The sequence below is a fragment of the Cotesia glomerata genome, linkage group LG9 (genome assembly GCF_020080835.1).
Source record: "Cotesia glomerata isolate CgM1 linkage group LG9, MPM_Cglom_v2.3, whole genome shotgun sequence".
Classification (NCBI taxonomy): domain Eukaryota; kingdom Metazoa; phylum Arthropoda; class Insecta; order Hymenoptera; family Braconidae; genus Cotesia; species Cotesia glomerata.
In genome coordinates this window covers 17,364,137-17,387,904 of record NC_058166.1, presented here as the reverse complement: position 1 = coordinate 17,387,904, position 23,768 = coordinate 17,364,137, and the positions used below count along the sequence as shown (strand labels likewise).

Genomic DNA, 23,768 nt, shown 5'->3' with positions numbered 1-23,768 from the left:
GACTTTAGTTATATAACTTAAAAAAAACATTTAATTTTAGTGTCACTTTGGTAGATAATGCTGCGTAATGATGGATAAAATAATCCATGCCATTCCATGATCGACTAATTATAACTCTTTACATAACGTCGATACTTGCGAATTTATTGTCTAGCTAACATAATTTTTTATAGCAGATAATTCTACTCAAAATTGTACTTTGATCGTCGGATAATATTTTAATAAAATAGTAATTTTTTTATGTTCATTATAAAAACTTAAATATAGTTTTGATATTTAGGCTAGCCTAAATTAATCATTATTTAATCAATGGGTGGTAAATAATCCACTAGAAGAATTTAAATAATATAATTTCGTACATTCGAATCATACTGATTAATTGTACATATGACCTTGCTGTCATACAACACCGTCACGCTAGATTCAAAGCTGTGCGTGCAAGTAACTTTTAATGTCAATAAAATTTTATTTCATTTAGTGTCTGAATTGCCAGCAGTTAAAATACAACCAACTGCTCACCTTAAACTTCAAGTAAATATATTACTCTGTTAATAGATCTATAAAATATATACTTCTCAAGTGAAAATTAATTTAATAATTAATAGGGTGCGTCAAAATTTAATCTCTACATTGAGAAAAAAAAAGTACTACTCTTGAGAAAATTTTCTTGTTACAAGAATATATATTCTTGATAATTTTCAAAAATATATTTTCTTGTCTCAATAATTGATCGAATTAATTGAAGTATTTTTTTTTTTAATTCAAGTGAACCTATTCGTTTGTTAATCTATCAAAATTAATTCCAATATTTTATTATCATGATAGATATTGATATTCTTTTGTCAAAAAACCAAAATTCATTTCAAACGATTCTTGAGCCAAGAAATTTTTTTCAGTACAAAAATTTTTTTTTTCTTAGTGTAAAAGCAATCTTTTAAAATTGGAATTTTAAGTTCCGCTTTTAGCAGGAGTTAGGTTTGGGCATTTCCTAAGATATTTTCATGTGTCAGGATTTATTTGATATTCACATAATTTTTTAACAGGAGTTTTGTTTAAGAATTTTTGCTGAAATTTCAAAATTTGGCTAAAAGAAGCTCCTGTTAAAAGCGAAACTCAAAATTCCAATTTTAACAGATTGCTTTCAAAAATTAAATTTTGACGCACTCTACACGGAAAAAACAAGATGACACTGGATATCATCCCAGATTATACTGAGTGAAAAAAAATTTCAGATTGTAGCTAGTATAATCCAGATTACAATGAGTACAATCTAGATTTTTCTAGCTACTACACTGATAGAAGGAACCCGGAAAGAACAAGATGACACTGGATATCATCCCAGATTATACTGAGTGAAAAAAAATTTCAGATTGTAGCTAGTATAATCCAGATTAAAATGAGTATAATCCAGATATCACTGAGTATAATCCAGATATCACTGAGTATAATCCAGATATCACTCAGTATAATCTAGATTATACTAGCTACTATCTGAAATTTTTTTTCGCCACAGATATCACTGAGTATAATCTGGGATGATATCCAGTGTAATCTTGTTCTTTCCGTGAACCTTAGCATTTAAGAAGATTCCTTTGTATTTAAGAAATCATTTCTTGAACATCATTTCTTAGTATTTAAAAAATATTTTAGTATTTAAGAAATATTTCTTAGTATTTATAGTATTTCTTAGTATTTAATAAATATTTCTTAAATACTAAGAAATATTTTTTAAATACTAAGAAATGATTTCTTAAATGCAAAGAAATCTTCTTAAATACTAAGAAATTCTTCTATCAGTGTATCTGAAATTTTTTTTCACCACAGATATTACTGAGTATAATCTGGGATGATATCCAGTGTCATCTTGTTCTTTCCGTGTAATAATTAATTAAATAAACTTAATAAAAACTGTAAAATTTATTTTAAATATTAATTTATTCTAGGTAACCATGGCTCTGATTAAAATGGTACCTGTTGAAGAAGAAATGAAGCGAAATCCTGAATTAAAGGAAGCTGATCTCAAAATGTTAAAGGACTGGTACGAGAAGCAGCCTCACTTGCCAAAAATATCCGACAATGAGTTGATTTTGTTCTTGCATAGTAATTATTACCGGTTGGAACCGACTAAAACGACGATTGATACTTTTTACACAGTGAGGACTCATGTTCCGGAGTTTTTCTTCAACAGAGATCCGTTGGGGAATAAAGACTTGAGAAATATATTTCAAACAGCGTAAATATTTTTTATAAAATAATATATCCTTAATTTAATAAAAATAAACTTAAAAATATGCTAATATAATTAATAATTAATAATATTAAATAGAGCATACTTTCCACTGGAGGGAGAAACTGCAGAAGGTTACAAAATAATTTACGGGCGTCTAATGAACTATGAGCCATCTGCGTACGTTTACAATGACGCTATAAAGTATTGGAACATGTCAATGGATCTTTGGATGTACTCAGAAGGAACTATGAAGGGTCACATAATTCTTGTGGACTTGGCAGGTCTTTCTTTTGGTCATACTACTCGTTTGAGTCCAATGGGCTTGAAGAAATTTCTGTTCTACCTCCAAGAAGGGCTGCCCGTTCGTCTCAAGGGCTTACATTTTACCAACTCCATTCCGGCGATGGAAATTATCCTGGGAATGATGAAACCGTTCATAAAAAAAGAACTTATGGATATTGTAATTTTTATTTAATTAATTAATGGTTTTTTTTTTTTGATAAATTAACTATTGATTAACTAATTAATTAATTAATTAATTAATTAGGAATTTTTTGAATTAATTAATCAGTAATTTTTTTTAATTAATTAATTAATAATTTTTTGGTAAATTAATTATTGATTAATTAATTATTAACTTTTTTAAATTAATTTTTTAAATTAATTAATTAGTCATTGTTTTTAATAAATTAATTAATTGTTAGTAATTTGTTAAATTAATTAATTAGTAATTTGTTTTTGGTAAATTAATTATTGATTAATTAATTATTAATTTCTTTTGATTAATTAATAAGTAATTTTTGAAATTAATTAATTATTAACTTTTTTAAAATTAATTTTTTTAATTAATTAATTAGTCATTGTTTTAATAAATTAATTAATTGTTAGTAATTTGTTAAATTAATTAATTAGTAATTTGTTTTTGGTAAATTAATTATTGATTAATTAATTATTAATTTCTTTTGATTAATTAATAAGTAATTTTTGAAATTAATTAATTATTAACTTTTTTAAAATTAATTTTTTTAATTAATTAATTAGTCATTGTTTTTAATGAATTAATTAATTATTAGTAATTTTTTAAATTAATTAATTAGTAATTTGTTTTTGGTAAATTAATTATTGATTAATTAATTATTAATTTCTTTTGGTTAATTAATAAGTAATTTTTTAAATTAATTAATTATTAACTTTTTTAAAATTAATTTTTTTAATTAATTAATTAGTCATTGTTTTTAATTAATTAATTAATTGTTAGTAATTTTTTTTTTCATTAATTAATTAGTATTTTTTTTGGTAAATTAATTATTGATTAATTAATTAGTAATTTTCTTAATTAATTAATTTTTTTTTTTTAATCAATTAATTAGTAATTTTTTTTTTAATTTATTAACTTGTTTTAAATTAATGAATTATTTTAGTATTAATTTTGTTTATTTAATTAATTTTTAATTTTTTTTAATTAATTAGTTATGATTATTAATTCTACTTACAATTTTTATTTTTAGCTTCACATTCACACCAGCAACGAAACAGTAAAGAAATTCCTGCCGCTTGATATTCTTCCTAATGAATCAGGTGGCAAAGCTGGACCTCTGAGAGATCTCCATGAGAGGAATATAAAAAAAATGGAAGCTCACCGTGATTTCTTCTTGGAAGAAGAATCTCGCGGACGCGTCAACGAGTCTCTGCGACCTGGAAAGGGAAAAAATGCTACTGATCTTTTTGGAGTCGAAGGAAGTTTCAAGAAACTCGACATTGATTAATTTCTATTTTTAATAATAATGAATTATATATTATTATATTAAATATGTGCTTTGAAATATATTATTTAAAAAAAAAAAAATTATTGACTTATTTTTAATTAAAAAATGTAAGCTTCAAAAGATCATGAAATTTAATTCAGTCAAAAATAAAACATTATTGTAATTACAAATAATATTTGCAATTAAAATAATATGTCAGGTAAACGAAAAAAAAACAACACATGTGTGAAGTCAATTGCAAAAATTAATTTGTTGATTCAGTGTTATTTCGTCAGTTTATAATTAAATTATGTATCAATTTATAAGTTATTTTTATCGCGTAAGTTAAAATTCATAAAATAAATTCATGATTTGTAACAGAATAATTCTTTAACTTAAAATAAAAAAAAAAAAAAATTTTTTTTAATCTACAAACCAACAAAGAAATTTTTTAAATAAAACAATCAGATAAACGGTCAGTCACCAATAATTAATAAGAAAGGTACATTGAATTCTCTCAGATAAATTTAATATCTCCGAGCCGAGTTATCTCCAATCGTAACAAAGTAAGTAAGCGTATCGGAAAATTTTTGATAACATGAGTACACTTGCACTTTATGCATTATGTTTTTTTCCAGAGAAAATAAGTCAGTCTATTAGTAAACATGACAGAGATGATACAGAGAGTGAGTCTCGAAGAAGAACTGGTCCGCAATCCGGAGTTGAAAAAATCACACATTAAGTTACTGAAAGAATGGTGCAAGAAGCAGCCTCATTTGCCTAAAATATTAGACAGTGAGCTTGTTTTATTCCTTTCTAGTAATTACTACGACTTGGAGCGAGCTAAAGCAACTATTGAAGCCTTCTACACCATCAGGACAAATACCAAGGAGTATTTTTCATCGAGAGATCCTTTGAAGAATGAAGAACTTCGTCAGGCCTTCCAAACATCGTCAGTATTTTTTCTCATCTGAAATTATTAGTCATAATAATTATCAAGTAATAATTAATCAATACTAGCAACCCTGCAGTCACTATGTGAGCTATAAATAAATAAAATTTTGCTTTATTTAATAATAACTTTTATTAAATTGCACTGTACTTTCTTAACTATTGACGTGTTTAAAGATATAAGCTCATCCCGATGTTACACTCATCAAGAGCTTTCATTTGAGTACCCACATGCATTTTTGATATATTTTTCATATATACATATATGCAATATATATAAATATATAAAATATATGAAAAATTGATGTGGGTACTCAAATGAAAGGTCACGATGAGTATAACATCGGGATGAGCTTATATCTTTAAAAATGTCAATAGTTCACAAGATACGAAGTCATTTCTTAATTATTGACATTTTTTAAGATATAAGCTCATCCCGATGTTACACTCATCAAGAGCTTTCATTTGAGTACCCACATGCATTTTTGATATATTTTTCATATATACATATATGCAATATATATAAATATATAAAATATATGAAAAATTGATGTGGGTACTCAAATGAAAGGTCACGATGAGTATAACATCGGGATGAGCTTATATCTTTAAAAATGTCAATAGTTCACAAGATACGAAGTCATTTCTTAATTATTGACATTTTTTAAGATATAAGCTCATCCCGATGTTACACTCATCAAGAGCTTTCATTTGAGTACCCACATGCATTTTTGATATATTTTTCATATATACATATATGCAATATATATAAATATATAAAATATATGAAAAATTGATGTGGGTACTCAAATGAAAGGTCACGATGAGTATAACATCGGGATGAGCTTATATCTTTAAAAATGTCAATAGTTTACGAGATGCAAGGTCATTTCTTAATTATAGACATTTTTAAAGATATAAGCTAATTCCGATGTTACACTCAGCAAGACCTTTCATTTGAGTACCCACATGCATTTTTGATATATTTTTCATATATACATATATATAATATATATAAATATATGAAAAATTGATGTGGGTACTTAAATGAAAGGTCTTGATGAGTGTAACATCGGGATGAGCTTATATCTTTAAAAATGTCAATAGTTTACGAGATGCAAGGTCATTTCTTAATTATAGACATTTTTAAAGATATAAGCTAATTCCGATGTTACACTCAGCAAGACCTTTCATTTGAGTACCCACATGCATTTTTGATATATTTTTCATATATACATAGATATAATATATATAAATATATGAAAAATTGATGTGGGTATTCAAATGAAAGGTCTTGCTGAGTGTAACATCAGGATGAGCTTATATCTTTAAAAATGTTAGTAGTTCACAAGATACAAGGTCATTTCTTAATTATGTATCTAGAGATTTAGAAATTTCACTAAAAAAACTGATTTTATCATATGATTATCTTAAGAACAAAATTTTTTTTATTTTCTTAATAATATAGATCAATTAAAAATTAATCAATATTTAATAAAACAGAACATTCATGCCTCTTGATGGTGAGACACCGGAAGGTTACAAAATTTTCTTTGGTCGGTTGATAAACTACGATCCTTCAAAATTCGTGTGGGCCCCCTCGATGAAGTATCTCCACATGTCGCTAGACCTATCGATGTTTACACAGGGTGCTGCAAAAGGTCACGTATTTATCTTCGACATGTCTAACGCTACACTGGGTCACAGCACTCGCATGAGTCTTCTCGGGTGCAGAAAACTGATAAACTATCTCCAAGAGGGGCTTCCCATTCGACTCAAGGGGATTCATTTTATAAGATCTATGACCATTGTCCAGATTGTGCTGGGAATGATCAAGCCATTCATGAAGAAAGAGATCACGCAAACTGTATGCATAAATAATTTTGTTTTGATACTTAAATCAGCTGACATTTGACCATTTTTGTAAACATAAATTAGTTATAAAAAAAATATATTTAAGGTAAATTGACCCAATTATTGACAGTTGCAGTTAATTAATAAATACTAGCAACCTTGCAGTCACTATGTGACTGCCGTGACTTGTGAACTATAAATAAATAAAATTTGGCTTTATTGAATAATGACTTTTGTTAAATTTCACTGTACTTTTTTAATTATTGACGTTTTTATAGATAAAAGCTCATCCCGATGTTACACTCATCGAGAGCTTTCATTTGAGTACCCACATGCATTTTTGATATATTTTTCATATATAGATATATATAATATATATAAATATATGAAAAATTGATGTGGGTATTCAAATAAAAGGTCTCGACGAGCGTAATGTCGGGATGAGCTTATATCTTTAAAAATGTCAATAGTTCACAAGATACAAGGTCATTTCTTAATTATGTAATATATATAATATATATTTTAAAGATATAAGCTCATCCTGATGTTACACTCGTAAAGAGCTTTCATTTGAGTACCCACTTGCATTTTTGATATATTTTTCATATATACATGTATATAATATATATAAATATATAAAATACATGAAAAATTGATGTGAGTACTCAAATGAAAGGTCTCGATGAGTATAACTCCAGGATTAGCTTATATCGAAGAAAATATCATCAGTAGACAAAATACGACGTCATTTCTTAATTAATAAAATTTTTTAAGATATAAACTCATCCCGATTTTACACTCATCAAGAGCTTTCATTTGAGTACCCACATGCATTTTCATATATTTTTCATATATACATATATATATATATATATATATAAATATATGAAAAATTGATGTGGGTACTCAAATGAAAGGTCTTGATGAGTGTAACATCATGATGAGCTTATATCTTTAAAAATTATTTTTTCAAAGCTCATCTTTGCTCTCATTCAACAAATTTTCAACAGATACCACAAGCTTCCAGCTTTACTAGTATTCAAGTTTGATGGATTTCCATCGAACTAACGTTAAGAAGAGAATAAAACTCTCAAACAATAAAGGGAAGATGGAATGTCCATCTGTTGGCTTGAATTAGATTCACTAGTCACTGTGACCAAATAGGCTGAATATATTCTAATTTAAATATATACGCGGGTCACTGAAAAAATAACTCTGAAAATCTTTAAAAATGTCAATAGTTCGCAAAATACAATGTCATTTCTTAATTATATATCTAGAGATAAAGAATTTTCGAATGCAGTCTAATTACTTATCATCATAAATTAACTTTTGGTGAAAATAATATGATACCTTGAAAAGGCACAAATTTAAGTCAAGACCTTTGCAACGATACCAAATTTAACCATAAAAACCCATTTTACCACATAAATACCCTGGCTAAAAAATTTTACTTATTCTCTTAATAATATAGATAATTTTTGAATTATAAATTTTTAGATAATTGCTTTTTTGAGAACATTTTATTTTTTTTATTTGGAATAAAATTGGAGGTGTCAAATAACTAGGCCAGTATCAATTACTAGGTCTTTTACCTCATATAAATATATTTTTTTTTAATCTCTAAATGCGAATTTTTTTTTTACTAAATTTTGTATATCATAAATTAACTTATAAAAAGAAATCATAAAAATGATTTAATGTCTCTTAATTTTAGCATCATTTTGAGCTTATAAACAATGCGCCAACAATGTAAAATTGTTTTGTAGGTTCACGTTCACACCAACGATGAGACACTTGAAAAATTTGTGCCTGTAGATATTTTACCGAACGAATGTGGAGGAAAAGCTGGACCCTTGATAGAGATTCACCAAAAACATATAAAATTTCTGGAAGATCACCGTGATTTCTTCTTGGAGGAAGAAATCAACTGTCGGGTTGACGAATCTTTGCGTCCTCGTAGAAGCAGCGGTGGTGCTTTGAGTTTCTTCAGAAGAAGCTCATGAAGAAATAATAATAATTCTATTGAATAGAACATGGGATGTCGGATTTATTAATAAATAAATAAATTAATTAATTATTATGCGGATGAGTCAGATTATTACGTAATTATCTGGAAATGATCATGGCCAAGTTGTTTATTATTCTTGATTTTAAGGTACCTTCACATTGGATGATAAAATCCTAGAAAATTAAAATAGCTTGATTAGAACTATCATTATTAAATGTAATTGTAAATTAATGTAATAAATAATTGTTTTAAAAAATAAAATTATCTTTTAAAGGGTTTTAATTTTGAATAGTTTAATAATTATTTAAACAGTATTTATAATGGAAGTAATGTACCAATTGAGAAAGCTGCTTAAGCAATATGAACATTCTTACTTTCACTATTGAATATTTTATGTCAGTAAGACTAAAGACTTTGGAGCGTGACATTGTATTCCGAGTTTTATTTACAAAATGTCTTTTTTTATTGTTGCAACTCTGTTGCTCTCGATAAATTATTGTTTGGGCGATGTTTCTCATATTGGTTTAGAATCAGAGTATCAAGATAAAACTACTACCATTCCGCCACCTCCGGTTCCGTACAGTTTTAATTACAAAGCTGGAAGATACCCAGGACATGTTGATCGTTTTAGAACTGAATCTGGTGATGGCGCTGGTGTAGTACACGGTAGTTATTAAAATTATATTAAATAATATTATTTACTTAATTATTAATATTAAATTAAATATCATACTAAAATTAATAATGTACCTGAAGTTCCGATCGTTTTTTTATGAACGGAAATAAAAAAAAAATTTTTTTTCTTTTGAAACTGAAAATGGTTTTTCGGCTCCAAATAAAAACAAATAGCCCTAAAAATGATATATTGACTCCTCTAAAAACCGAAACTACCCTTACAGCCACCCCGAAGACTTGAGAGTTTTTTTCAAAAATTGTAAAAATCCTTGTGGTCCTGGAAGCTGCCGATTTTTAAGAGTACTCCTAGTACCCCCCCACATAATACGAAAAATCATTAGGCTGCTAACACCCCTGGAACTACCCCTCCAGACACCCCAAAGACTTAGAGGTTTTTTTTAAAAATCAGCAGCTTCCAAGGACCCTCGCAAGGATTTTTTCTTTATTTTTTTTTAATTTATGAGTCTTTGGGGTGGCTGGAGGGGTAGTTCCGGGGGTGTTAGCCTCCTGATGATTTTTTATATCTTGTGGGGGGATACTAGGAGTACTCTAAAAAATCGGCAGCCTCCAAGGACCCTTGAAAGGATTTTTTCATAATTTTTAAAAAAAACCTCTAAGTTTTTGGGGTGTCTGGAGGGGTAGTTCCGGGGGTGTTAGCAGCCTAATGATTTTTCGTATTATGTGGGGGGGTACTAGGAGTACTCTTAAAAATCGGCAGCTTCCAAGGACCCTCGCAAGGATTTTTTTACAATTTTTGAAAAAAACTCTCAAGTCTTCGGGGTGGCTGTAAGGGTAGTTTCGGTTTTTAGAGGAGTCAATATATCATTTTTAGGGCTATTTGTTTTTATTTGGAGTCGAAAAACCATTTTCAGTTTCAAAAGAAAAAAAAATTTTTTTTTATTTTCGTTCATAAAAAAACGATCGGAACTTCAGGTAGGGGAGAAGGGGGTCAATTGAACCAAAAAAAGTTTAGTAATTTTTTACTATTCGAATTAAAACTAAATAATAAATTTTTTTTTCTTGGAATGATAGTTTATTAAGTCTACTATCATTATCAATACATAAATTAGTTAATAAACAACGTGAATTTTTAAAAATTATTAATTTATCCAAACGCGTCGAATGGTTCAATTGACCCCCGCTCGGGGGGCAATTGAACCACTGCTCGGGGTCAATTGAACCAATGACATTTATAACTCAAACCCGAACTTTTAATAAATAACATATTAATTGTTACTTTCTAATATTACTGTTGCACATTTTTAATACACATATATTATATTTAATAAATTAAAAATCGATTTAAAAATAATTTTAATTACAAATTGAGTTTATCAAATTGTTAGGTTATTTCCCTGAGTATTTTTCACGTCGAGTCAAGATGCGCGCGCATGTCCCATGCTTCTCCGTATGGTTCAATCGTCCCCGGGACTGCTGGTTCAATTGACCCCGTATAATTTTAAAACAATTAATAGTAAATAATAAATAAATAAACCATTCTATCACTATAAACAAAGTTGAGGATTATAAAATATAAGTATATACAACTACTATAATTCAAATTTTATCAATTAATTCAAAAATTTAAATATTATTAAACAATTTGTCACCAGCCGAAAAGAAAGTTTGCATGCCTAAAAATAAGAAAATCTCAATTTTTCAAAATTTATCGATCGCAATGATTTCAAATTTTGATCATATCCAAGTTTAACATATTAGAATCTAATTCTAAGAGCATGAAGCGTTTTTTCAATTTTTTCGATTTTTTAAGTCGAGTGGTTCAATTGCCCCGTGGTTCATTTGACCCCCTTCTCCCCTACATAATTAATAGACACCTGTCAATTTTTTATGAAAATTAAGCTAACTGACATCTAAAAATTTTTATAATTTTTTTTATTGAAAAAAATTATTACAACCCTCGCAGTTTTTGAATTAACGTAAATTTTCGGTATTAATGCGTTTACCATAAATTTACCGTTATAATTCTGAAATAATACGGTATTTCTGTGGTTGTTTTGGCCAGTTTTTTTACTATAGTTATACAGTATTTCTACCGTACAAGATAGATAACAGTTTGGATGTTTATAAAATAAGTAGTTCTGAATGTTTTTCAAAACTTTGTATGTCAAACATTGTATAAACTGGAGCAAAATATTTACTTTTGATAGTTAATTATATAGTGACTTATCATAATATTAATTTTAAATTAAACACATTGTATTAAATTGTATGTAACATGGAACCCGATTAATGGCTTTGCTGTAGGGTTCATTGAACTAATAAAAAATAAAATAAAATAATTAAATTAAAAATTATAAATTTTTCTATTGAATAAAATTCATGAAAATTAAGCTAGCCGCTATCTAAAATTTTATTGAATAAAATTATTACAAACAATTAAAAAAAAAATTGACATGTAGAAAATTTGAAAAACTGTAAGTGCAATTTTAAAAAAATATTTTTTAGTTCTAATTTAATATATAAAGTAAAATCAAAAAGTTAAAAATGTCGGCTAAATTCATTATTATATAAAATTCAGGTACTTACTCTTACATCGATCCTAAATTCAAAATAAGAACTGTTGATTACACTGCTGACAAAAATGGCTTCCACCCGATTCTTAAAAACTTCGAAGACGTCCAGGCGCAGCCGCAAGACTCAGAAGCTGTGAAGTTAGAAAAGGAAAAGCACTATCGTTTGTATGAAAAAATTGCTAACCGCAATGCGAATCCTCCTGGTTTAAATGACAATCTTCCTCGAGTAAGTTACAATTTAAATTAATTAAAAATTAATTAATTTAAAGTGTTTTAATTAAATAATTAAATTTATTTTAGGAGACTGTCAGCGTTGCAAGAGCTAAAAACCGACATTTTGAACTCTTCAACAAAATAGCTGCCGAGCATGAAGCTATCGCTCATCAACGCGAAGCAGAGCGACTAACTTTCGAAGCAACTTCTGTTCCCAATAACGTCGAAGCGATTAATTATTACTGAATTATTTTATAACTATAATTAGATTGAATTATTTAAAATTAGCTTGATGTATAAGTGATGAATTTTGTGGCACTCAATTTAAAAGCAGCCTCAATGATTATGATCAATGATCATTAATTTAAAAGCAGAATGATAGTTTTAAATAATAATTCGTAACAATTGATAAAATTTATTTAAATTTCTATTTTAATAAACTTGCTGACAATTTATATAAATTTAACGATATAATAACAGGAAGTATATGATTATCAAATATGAACTATTATCTATGATCTTCTTAATAAAATTTTATTTTACAATCTTCAAGATGATGATTAATTTTTATTTATTTTTCAAACTAAGCGCTGGTATATAAAGGTCGATTTTTATCAGTCAGTCAATCAAAATTTATCTATGAATATTTTTCATTTTAAAAATGCGTTTATTGAACTTTACTTTTTTACTTTTTTTGGTCAGTATTCTGGTAAGTTTTTTTTTTTTCAATAAAAAATTTTTTATTAAAAAATAAGAATAAGAAAATTTGATAAATTTTTTAAATGAAAGAAATAAATTGTTAATTTTTAATTTATCTGTATAAAAATTAATTATTAATATTAATATTGTAATTTATATAATTTGATATTTAGATCATTGCAAGCTCAGCGCACCTGCAAGTTGGAGCTTTATTCCGCTATGACTTCAAGAGCGCCTCTGCAAAATCAAAAATCCGCAGAAGCTGGTCAACCTCAAGAAGGCAAATGAGAATTAACCCTGATGGATCCAAAATGCGGTAGAGTACGGTAATGTACGGTAAATTTACGGTAGGGCACGGTAAAGTACGGCACGTACAGTGATTTACCGTAATACAGTATGACACCGTAAATTACGGCAAAGTACTGTAATTGTACAGTAATTTACCATTATTTTACGGTAAGATACCGTGGTTGTACGGTAATATATACCGTTATTGTTAGTAAAATACTACACGGAAAAAAGTAAACTGTAATAAATAACAGTCGATTTATAATAAAATAATTAATGATCAACTGCTAAAAATTACCATTTCAAACAGTAAAATCGTGATTTTACTATTCACTTTATAATATTTACCATTTAAACATTACAATTTACTCTTTACATGGAAGAAAATACTATTTCAAACAGTAATAATATTCGCTATGTATTTAAATGTCTAAAATGTTTAAGTATAACAATTAACAATTCAAACTTTGATATTTATATCTTAGTGATATAGATTACAGTATTTCTTTTCTGCCCTCCAGGCGGAAAGTGGCAACTTTCGGCCCGCTGCGCTAAACGAAATTGCCGCTTTCCGCCTCTGTCGGACAGAAAAATAGTATACAAACCTATGGCAGGAAAATAATAAATATCTCAGATCACATATATGTCGACCTCGGCTTCGCCTCGGGCAACATATATGTGTTCTGAGACATTTCTCATTTTCTTGCCACAGGTGTGTAATATACTATTTCGTATAATACGAGAATTTTTCTAGCTTGCACTGATAGAAGGATTTCTTAGCATTTAAGAAGATTTCTTTGTATTTAAGAAATCATTTCTTAGCATTTAAAAAATATTTCTTAGTATTTAAGAAATATTTCTTTGTATTTAAGAAATATTTCTTAGTAGTTATATTTCTTAATATTTAAGAAATATTTCTTTGTATTTAAGAAATATTTTTTAAATACTAAGAAATGATGTTTAAGAAATGATTTCTTAAATACAAAGAAATCTTTTTAAATACTAAGAAATATTTAATACTAAAAAATCGTCTCTCATAAATGATTCGTTAAATATTAACAAATATTTTTTATAAACAAATCCTTCTATCAGTGTATTCATCTTAATTCAATTGAACTTAAATTTTTTTCAGTGTATTGTTCGACTTGTTAACTCGATAATATTGTCAAACAACCTGAACAAACTAAAACTCAGCAATAAGTATATTTAAAAAAAAAAAGTAGCGCGCAGTAGCCCTATCGGATCCGGCCCTTGCTTACCAAAGCATTGGACCGGGTTCGAGCCCGGCGTACACCAATGAATATTTTAAATATTTAAGTGTATTATTCTGCTCAGCCCAAAAAAAATAAAACGAGTTCCAATCTCAAAAGTTTTTACCCCCTACCATAGTCGCTCATGACCTTAGTAGTTTATGCGACTTTAAACAAATTAAAAAAAAAAAAAAATATTCGCTATGTAAATGTCTAAAATATTTAAGTATAATAATTAACAATTCAGACTTTGATATTTATCATTTCGTACATAAAAAATGATCATATGATATGTAAAAAGTATAAAATAAAGTTAGTAAATTTCTAATACAAACAACGTCAATATTTACAAAGTAAAATGGTAAATTTTAAAGGCAACGCTAAAAATCAAACTTTAATTATTGAATTGCTTGGACTGGTAAAATATATATTTTAAGAGTAGAATTTTTACTGTTTGAAATGTTAAATTCTCCCTGAGTGAGACCCCCTTCTTCTCATCTGAGTTCCCCTTCTCCTCATAATATGGACTATATATTTGGCAATTTTTACTGTTTGAAACTGTAATTTTTTAAGATAAAAGAGACATTATTTACTATAGTGACAGCTATTAATCACTTATTGTTGGATATTAAATTATAAATTGTGGCTTTTATACTTTCTACATTAATTTCTGTAATATTTATATTTTTGCCACCCCGATGTCCGCTTTACTGTTTAAAACTATAAAAATTAACCGGAATCCGAGTGAATATTACAGTTTACTTTTTTCCGTGTATAATTATCCGGTAAAAAAAAGTAATGTTTTTGTACGCTAAAATACCATAATTGTACGATAATATACCATAATTGTACAGTAACTTATCGCTAAAATAAGGTATATTTGACGGTAGGTTACCATTGGAATACGGTAGTACGGAAAGTTCAGAAGTATATATACTACAGTATTTTCACCGTACGCTACCGTAATTATACTGTATTGTCACCGTTCTTTACTGTACATTACGGTGTTTTACGGTTTCTACCGTGCAAGTAGAATGCTACTGTAATCTACAGTGGCCATACGGTATATCGACCGTATTTTTACCGTATAATACCGTAATTCTACGGTATTTCAGATCCGCTAGGAAAAAAACAATTCGATTAACAAAAATTGAATAAAAATGATCACCTAAATGAATTACCTTGTCTTTTTATTTATTATTTAACAATCTTTCAATTAGGCAGTCGCCTTTACATCAAAAATGATTCATAGACTTATATATATTTAGAAAAAGATATTAAAGCTCAACTTTTATGATACGTATTACTCAGTAAATATAAATAAAATTATTTAAAAAGATCAAATCTTCATTTGCATAAAAATAAACAATTAATTTTTTACGTTTGTATACAAGTTACGATATCGGTATGCTAAAGTACATACTATTTAAAAAAAATTAACTAATTTAATTAATTACTTACAATAAATTAAACCCTTCTTGCACTGATAATTAAATTTAATATACAGCAAAAAATTTTTCTTGAGCCAAGAAAATACAATTTTTAAGTTAAATTGTTGTAAAAAAATTCGATCAATAGAATTCTTTAAAAAAAAAATTATAAATACACTTGTTTTTAAATTTTCAATAATACAAATTTATTTTTATAATAAAATCAGTTCTTGCTAAATATTTTCTTGAATCAAGAAAATTTTTTCTACGAATCCCGGAAAAAATTTTAAAGTTATGAAAAATTTATGTTATTTCATTAAAATTATTATAAAATAAAAATTATAATAATAATAATAATCATAATATTTTTTTTGTAACAAAAAATTGAGCGATCATTCTGGAGATGTTTGTTTCTCAGGAAAATTGTGGGAGTGGATTTTATAATTTTTATTTTATAATAATTTTAATGAAATATGAATTTTTCGAATCCCAGAAAAAATAGACCGGAAAAAATTTTTAAGTCATGAAAAATTTATATTATTTCATTAAAATTATTATAAAATAAAAGTTATAATAATATTTTTTTTTTTTGTACCAAAAAATGGAGCGATCATTCTGGGGATGCTTATTTTTCAGGAAAATTGTGGGTGTGATACAATTATTATTATTATTTTGTCCGAATTATTTTTTCAGTCACTGAAAAAAGTTACACTGAGTAAAAAATTACATCTTTCTCTAATCATAATTGTCAAAACAAATTTTAATTGTTATTTTCACCTAAATTTTCTCTGATGGTATTGAGACTTCATACCGATAAAATATTATGGTGAAGAAATAATAATGAAAAATTAGTCATTATCCAACAATTTGGATCGGATAGTCTGGCTTATAATATTAACCATCTTTGATTTAATAAAATTATTATTTTTTTTTTTTTATTTTACAACAATTTTAATGAAATAATATGAATTTTTTATACTTTTAAAATTTTTTCCGGTCTATTTTTTCCGATCACCTTTTTCCAAACACTTCTTTAAAAAAAAAAAAAAATCAAAAATCAAGATTATACTTCAGCATACCCAAACACTTAATCCTAAAATTGCTCAAGTCTGTACACATATAATAATAATTATCATTAATTCGTTTTATAAGGACAATTATACGCGTCCTATTGTATAATAAACTCTAATAGTAAATATAAAATCTTCAATTTTCTTTGCACCTAAATTTATTTTTTCAACAAATTCCTCATGTCTTTATTCTGTCTCTCCAGCATAATGTCAGCCTTATCTGTCTTGGTCATAACATTTTCGATCAAGTCGTTCTGAGAGTCAATTTCCTCGGACAGACCGATAGCTAAGCCCTTGAGTCTAGCCAGAGACCCGCTCATTTCATCAAGATTGCGCTCCAAGATCTTACTGACATTGGAGTTCTGAGATTTGTACTGACTCCCGCCATTGTCATCATCGAAGCTGTCGCTGCCCAGGAGTCCTCTTCGCTGCAGCGAGGGATGCTGCCCCGCTAAGCTTACTCTGGACTGCTCGTTGGTGTTACTCAGCACACTGCTGCCGGGTCCAGAGTACTCTGACTCGGAAAACTTGCCGCCGACAGCTGGCGTAGGAGAATCCACGGACTTGCCACTTAGGTAATTTTTTAAACTGCCAAAAACACTCTTTATACCTTGAATGTGCTTCTGACTGAATCTCAGCGTGCTGTTTATGTCGTCAAGTCTTTTTTCAGTTCTCTCGAGCTGCTCTCTTTGTCTAATTAATTCCTGAAATAAAAATTTTTTATCAAAGGTTAAAAATTAATATATCAGATATAAATTTATTAGATACTAACAACCTTGCAGTCACTATACATGACTGCCGTGACTTGTAACTATAAATAAATAAAAGTTTGCTTTATTAAATAATGAATTTTGTTAAATGGCACTGTACTTTCTTGAATATTGACCTTTTTAAAGATATAAGCTCATCCTGATGTTATACTCATCAAGAGCTTTCATTTAAGTACCCACATGCATTTTTGATATATTTTTCATATATACATATATATAATATATATTTTTAAAATATAAGCTCATTCCGATGTTACACTCAACAAGAGCTTTCATTTAAGTACCCACATGCAATTTTGATATATTTTTCATATATTCATATATGCATATATATAAATATATAAAATATATGAAAAATTGATGTGGGTACTCAAATGAAAGGGTTCGATGAGGGTAACATCAGAATGAGCTTATATCTTTAAAAATGTCAATATTTCACAAGATATAAAACTGTTTTTTAATTATGTTAAATTGCACTGTACTTTCTTAACTATTGACATTTTCAAAGATATAAGCTCATCCTGACGTTACACTCATCAAGAGCTTTCATTTGAGTACCCACATGCATATTTGATATATTTTTCATATATACATATATATAAATATATAAAATATATGAACAATTGATATGTGTACTCAAATGAAAGGTCTCGATGAGTATAACATCAGGATGAGCTTATATCTTTAAAAATGTCAATATTTCACAAGATACAAGGCCGTTTTTTAATTATGTTAAATTGCATTGCACTTTCTTAACTATTGACATTTTCTACGATATAAGCTCATCCTGACGTTACACTCATCAAGAGCTTTCATTTGAGTACCCACATGCATATTTGATATATTTTTCATATATACATATATATAAATATATGAAATATATGAAAAATTGATGTGGGTACTCAAATGAAAGGGCTCGATGAGGGTAACATCAGAATGAGCTTATATCTTTAAAAATGTCAATATTTCACAAGATACAAGGCCGTCTTTTAATTATGTTAAATTGCATTGTACTTTCTTAACTATTGACATTTTTACAGATATAAGCTCATCCTGATGTTACACTCATCAAGAGCTTTCATTTGAGTACCCACATGCATTATTGATATATTTTTCATATATACATATATATAAATATATAAAATATATGAACAATTGATATGTGTACTCAAATGAAAGGTCTCGATGAGTATAACATCAGGATGAGCTTATATCTTTAAAAATGTCAATATTTCACAAGATATAAAACTGTTTTTTAATTATGTTAAATTGCACTGTACTTTCTTAACTATTGACATTTTTAAAGATATAAGCTCATCCTGATGTTACACTCATCAAGAGCTTTCATTTGAGTACCCACATGCATTTTCATATATTTTTCATATATTTATTTATATAAATGTCTAAAATATATGAAAAATTGATGTAGGTACTCAAATGAAAGCTCTCGATGAATGTAACATCAGGATGAGCTTATATCTTTAAAAGTTTCAATAGTTCACAAGATACAAGGTCATTTCTTAATTATGTATCTGGAGACGGAGAATTTTTATATGCAGCCTCAAAATTTTTTTATTCTCTTAATAATATAGACAATTTACCAGAAAAAAATTGACATGCAGAAATTTAAAAAAATAAAAAATACAATTTTTAAATAATAATTTTTTAGAGCAAATTTATTTGTTAAAAAAAAATTACATTTAATTTCATCAAAAAATAAAAATTAATTTAGCAAATATTTAATAATTTTTTTTTTAAATAAATTATGACCAAAAAAATTGACATGTGGAATTTTTAAAAGATAAAAAGTCCAATTTTAATAAAATAATTTTTTTGTTAAAAAAAATTATATCAAGTGACTGTTAACTTTAATGTCATCAAAGATCATCAGACTTTTATCAATTATTACATCCAATCTAAGAATTATTATAATTATAAATAAAACTAACCTCTGCAGTCGCTGCTCCAATCTGCTCAGAATCTCTCAACAATGTCATTGATCTTTCAGATGACTTTATCGTCCGTTCCTCGACGGCTTTTTTCCGCTCCAGGATCTGCTGATGCTGCTGCTCAAGGTTATTATCAAAGTTAACAAACGGATTGTTGCTAGAAATGGACCTTGTAGGCGCGCTCTGTAAAAATGTTTCGTCGTCGATGTCATCTTCCAGAGAAAAAAATGGATTTTTAGAGTCGCTCAAATAATCGTGAGCCATTTTTTAAATAAATTAGTTAAATATAAACTATTTAAGCACAACTGGTGAAGGTGAAAAAGAAATAATTTAGTTTTTTGACACTAAACTAAACACTTGTCGCTGACACTGACAGTAAACTTTTTTTTTTACAGATTAGTTTCGGCAAAACGCCGCGGTGGCGCTCTGAGCGCTGTTGAGAGAAATATATAGAATTATATTGATATAATATGAATATTATAATAAATAATAGTTAAAAAAAACTAAAAACACGCTTTTTATAGAAAACCAAACTAAAAAATAGAAAATAAATTTAAATTAAGAATAGTGTTAAAAATTTCAATAAATATAAATTAATAATAGTGTAAATAAAAAAAATGTATTTTATTTTAAAAAAAGCGTGGGGTGCTTTTTAAGATATTATCAAAATGATAATCACTCTACTCATATCTGTCAATAAAATATTTATAACTATTGACACCATGCACCTCACGCTTTTTTTTAAAAATAAAATACATTTTTCTTATTTACACTATTATTAATTTATATTTATTGAAATTTTTAACACTACACGGTGAGAAATTTCCATTATTTTTTATTCTGCATGGATTTTAGATATTACAATGGTGCATATTACTAGTGAACCTTATTGACTCAGAATAAAATTTTACAATGGCCCATAGTAATTTCCGAAACAAATGAAATCAGACATAGTAAATGGTAGAAATTAAAATGTACCATAGTAAAATGAAATATGCAATAATTTAAATTTCCGAATGTACTATAGCAAAAAAAATAAGAAAACATTTGTAAAAAATAAAAAATTTTAGAGTAAAAAATGTTTTTAGCAATCAAAAAAAATATCAAACCAAACAAGATTTTTTTTGTTTGCAATAATTTTTAAAAATATTTTTTTAAAATATAGTTTTTTTTTATTTTTTTTTCATTTTTAACAATGAACGTAGGATTTATTTTGGCAGTTAATTTTATTATGAATAATTATAAACACAATATATAACTTTTAAATTATTTTTTATTATTATTAGAAGTGTCGGTTGCAGGTTAACCATCAAATGTTTGTTTTCATTTTAATTTTTCACGGTAAATTATTAAATATTTTATTATTTATGAATCTTACAAATTTTCATTAACTATTCATGTGTTGATGAATTTATAAACTAATATTTATTTAAAACTTAATGTTTATTGCAATTTTCATAACACCGTCAACCACTACTGACAGCGTCTGTAGACTTATGTTGACAAAACAAAGCAGCACGAAAAATGAAAGAGCGCGCGTCGCGACTGACGCGCATACGTTTACTATGGGACATTTGAAAATTTCATAGTCACAATTTTAAATTTAAACCGAGTACACGTGACTAAATGTGAAACTTTTTTATAAATTTTTATTGTCGACTGAGCAACAGAAATTTTACTATGGAACTATAATGAAAAGTTTTAAGCACACTAACAGTTTTTGTTCTGTCAGTTTACGAAAATTTTTTATATATGTTTATGTAACAGTTGCATGGTGAAATTTACTATGGTCCCTAGTAAATATTGATTGGTACAATATGATATTCTTAAATTTTTATGGTAATATTTTGAATTGAGTCATTAAGGTTCAGTCTTATTATGTATGCATAGTAAATTTCTACAGAAATTTCTCACCGTGTATTCTTAATTTAAATTTATTAAAATTTATTTTCTATTTTTTAGTTTGGTTTTCTATGTAAAGCGTGTTTTTAGTTTTTTTAAACTATTATTTATTTTTTACTTTTTAGTTTGGTTTATTTATAAAAGCGTGATTTTTTAGTTTTTTTTTAAACTATTATTTGTTGATTATCAAAAATATTCAGGCGCGCAAATTACCCACGGAGAGTTACATACTGACATACTGACATACTGACATACAAGTGAAGCTAATATAAAGCGTGTAATAAAGAAACATAATACCTGGAGACAGATAAAGAAAATGATTCATTAAATTACTAATTTTTGCGGAATAACTAGTTAATTGGTTTGTTATTAATTGTCAAGGACAATTCAATCATTATTTACAATAAAATATGGAGTATTTTTATTTATTGGGCATTAATGATTTTTTCAATATTTATTTTTTTAATTTTCATATTTTTTGACATTTTTTATGGAAATGTCAAAACTTTTCTCAATGTTGTAAAATTGAGAAAAAAATTAATTTTTGGGATTTTAAAATTTTCAAGTTGAGCATTAATTATTTAAAAATTTTTATTAAAATTAATTGAGCAGATATTTGATCATTTTAAAAATTTTTGTAACAAATAAATTACGAGAAGAAAAAAAGTATTTAAAAAATTAATATGGAGAGATTTAAAAAAATTAAAATGCAATTTTTTAAAAATAATTTTTTGGAACAAATTTTTTATTTAAATAAAATAAAAGATTGGTCAAGAGACAGCTAACTTTAATTTAATATAATTTTTATTTTATTTATTGAATTTTTTTTAAAGTTTATTTTTTTGCACGAAACTAAAAACAAAATAAATTATTGGACAAATTTTTAATAAAAATTTAGCTATAATTAATGATATGAAATTGACAATTAAAAAATTAATCAATATAATTTAAAAAAAATCAGTAAGTAATGAATAATAGGAAGAATACATAACATAATAATTTAAATGCAAAAGTAAACTGAACTATGACTAAAGTTAAGAGACAATTGATAATCAATAAGAATAATTTTTAAAAATATTATGACAAATAAATTGTATCAATAAAAAAATTATGAAAAAAATTCACATGCAGAAATTATAAAAAAGACAAGTTCAATTGTTTAAAAATAATTTTTTAGATTTAATTTTTTAAATAACGTTGTTTCACGGTCGTTTCACCGTATAAAGTTCGTTCTTAACAAGCGGTTTGTGGATTGCGGTCAACTAGTCAGATCGACAACATTCCGAATTATTAAAACTCTAGAAAATTTAAAATTCCGCTACATTCAAAGTTTATAAAATACATTAGCTTAAATAGAATACCAGCCGAAAAACAATTTTGTAAATTATAAAACACCGGGTTATCGAATAAAAATAAATATAAATCTTATATTCCTCAAAATTAATTTGATTTCGAAAAAGGGTTGTTCCGAAGTATATTCATCCGAATACTCACACGGAAAAAAGTAAACTGTAAAATTCACTCGGATTCCGGTTAATTTTTATGGTTTCAAACAGTAAAGCGGACATCGGGGTGGCAAAAATATAAATATTACAGAACTTAATGTAGAAAGTATAAAAGCCACAATTTATAATTTAATATCCAAAATAAGTGATTAGTAGCTGTCACTATAGTAAATAACGACTCTTTCATCTTAAAAAATTACAGTTTCAAACAGTAAAAATTGCCATTTCAATATATAGTCGATATTATGAGGAGAAGGGGAACTCAGATGAAAGAGAAGGGGGTCTCACTCAGGGAGAATTTAACATTTGAAACAGTAAAAATTATACTTTTAAAATATACATTTTACCAGTCCAAGCAAGTCAATAATTACAGTTTGATTTTTAGCGTTGCGTTTAAAATTTACCATTTTACTTTGTAAATATTGACGTTGCTTGTATTAGAAATTTACTAACTTTATTTTATACTTTTTACATATCATAAGATCATTTTTTAGGTACGAAATGATAAATATCAAAGTCTGAATTGTTAATTATTATACTTAAACATTTTAGACATTTACATAGCAAATATTACTGTTTGAAATAGTATTTTTTTCCATGTAAAGAGTAAATTGTAACGTTTAAATGGTAAATATTATAAAGTGAATAGTAAAATTACGATTTTACTGTTTGAAATGGTAATTTTTAGCAGT

The 23,768-nt window shown here is 26.8% G+C and overlaps 4 protein-coding genes across 5 annotated transcripts; 3 read left to right on the top strand and 1 right to left on the bottom strand.

Annotated features, from left to right (window-relative positions):
- Window positions 1-8: 8 nt before the first annotated feature.
- On the top strand, window positions 9-4,003 carry LOC123271171 (alpha-tocopherol transfer protein-like). 2 transcript variants are annotated; one of them, XM_044737408.1, is made up of 4 exons: window positions 9-531; window positions 1,944-2,233; window positions 2,327-2,690; window positions 3,739-4,003. In XM_044737408.1, the coding sequence occupies exons 1-4, from the start codon at window positions 388-390 to the stop codon at window positions 3,994-3,996; spliced, it is 1,056 nt and encodes a 351-aa protein (XP_044593343.1). In that variant the 5' UTR covers window positions 9-387; the 3' UTR covers window positions 3,997-4,003. The 2 variants fall into 2 exon arrangements, with proteins under 2 accessions (XP_044593343.1, XP_044593344.1); XM_044737409.1 differs by having other exon boundaries at window positions 406-532; window positions 1,938-2,233.
- A 440-nt stretch (window positions 4,004-4,443) lies between these two features.
- On the top strand, window positions 4,444-9,073 carry LOC123271539 (alpha-tocopherol transfer protein-like). Its single transcript, XM_044737885.1, has 4 exons — window positions 4,444-4,541; window positions 4,614-4,927; window positions 6,430-6,793; window positions 8,550-9,073. Exons 2-4 carry the CDS (start codon window positions 4,641-4,643, stop codon window positions 8,784-8,786), a joined length of 888 nt encoding a protein of 295 aa, XP_044593820.1. The 5' UTR covers window positions 4,444-4,541; window positions 4,614-4,640; the 3' UTR covers window positions 8,787-9,073.
- A 101-nt stretch (window positions 9,074-9,174) lies between these two features.
- Window positions 9,175-12,768, top strand: LOC123271540 (cuticle protein 16.8-like). Its single transcript, XM_044737886.1, has 3 exons — window positions 9,175-9,457; window positions 12,006-12,226; window positions 12,301-12,768. Exons 1-3 carry the CDS (start codon window positions 9,244-9,246, stop codon window positions 12,457-12,459), a joined length of 594 nt encoding a protein of 197 aa, XP_044593821.1. The 5' UTR covers window positions 9,175-9,243; the 3' UTR covers window positions 12,460-12,768.
- A 4,096-nt stretch (window positions 12,769-16,864) lies between these two features.
- On the bottom strand, window positions 16,865-20,097 carry LOC123271624 (synaptosomal-associated protein 29). Its single transcript, XM_044738019.1, has 2 exons — window positions 19,670-20,097; window positions 16,865-17,654 (listed from the first exon to the last, which is right to left on the bottom strand). The coding sequence occupies exons 1-2, from the start codon at window positions 19,931-19,933 to the stop codon at window positions 17,109-17,111; spliced, it is 810 nt and encodes a 269-aa protein (XP_044593954.1). The 5' UTR covers window positions 19,934-20,097; the 3' UTR covers window positions 16,865-17,108.
- Window positions 20,098-23,768: the final 3,671 nt, after the last annotated feature.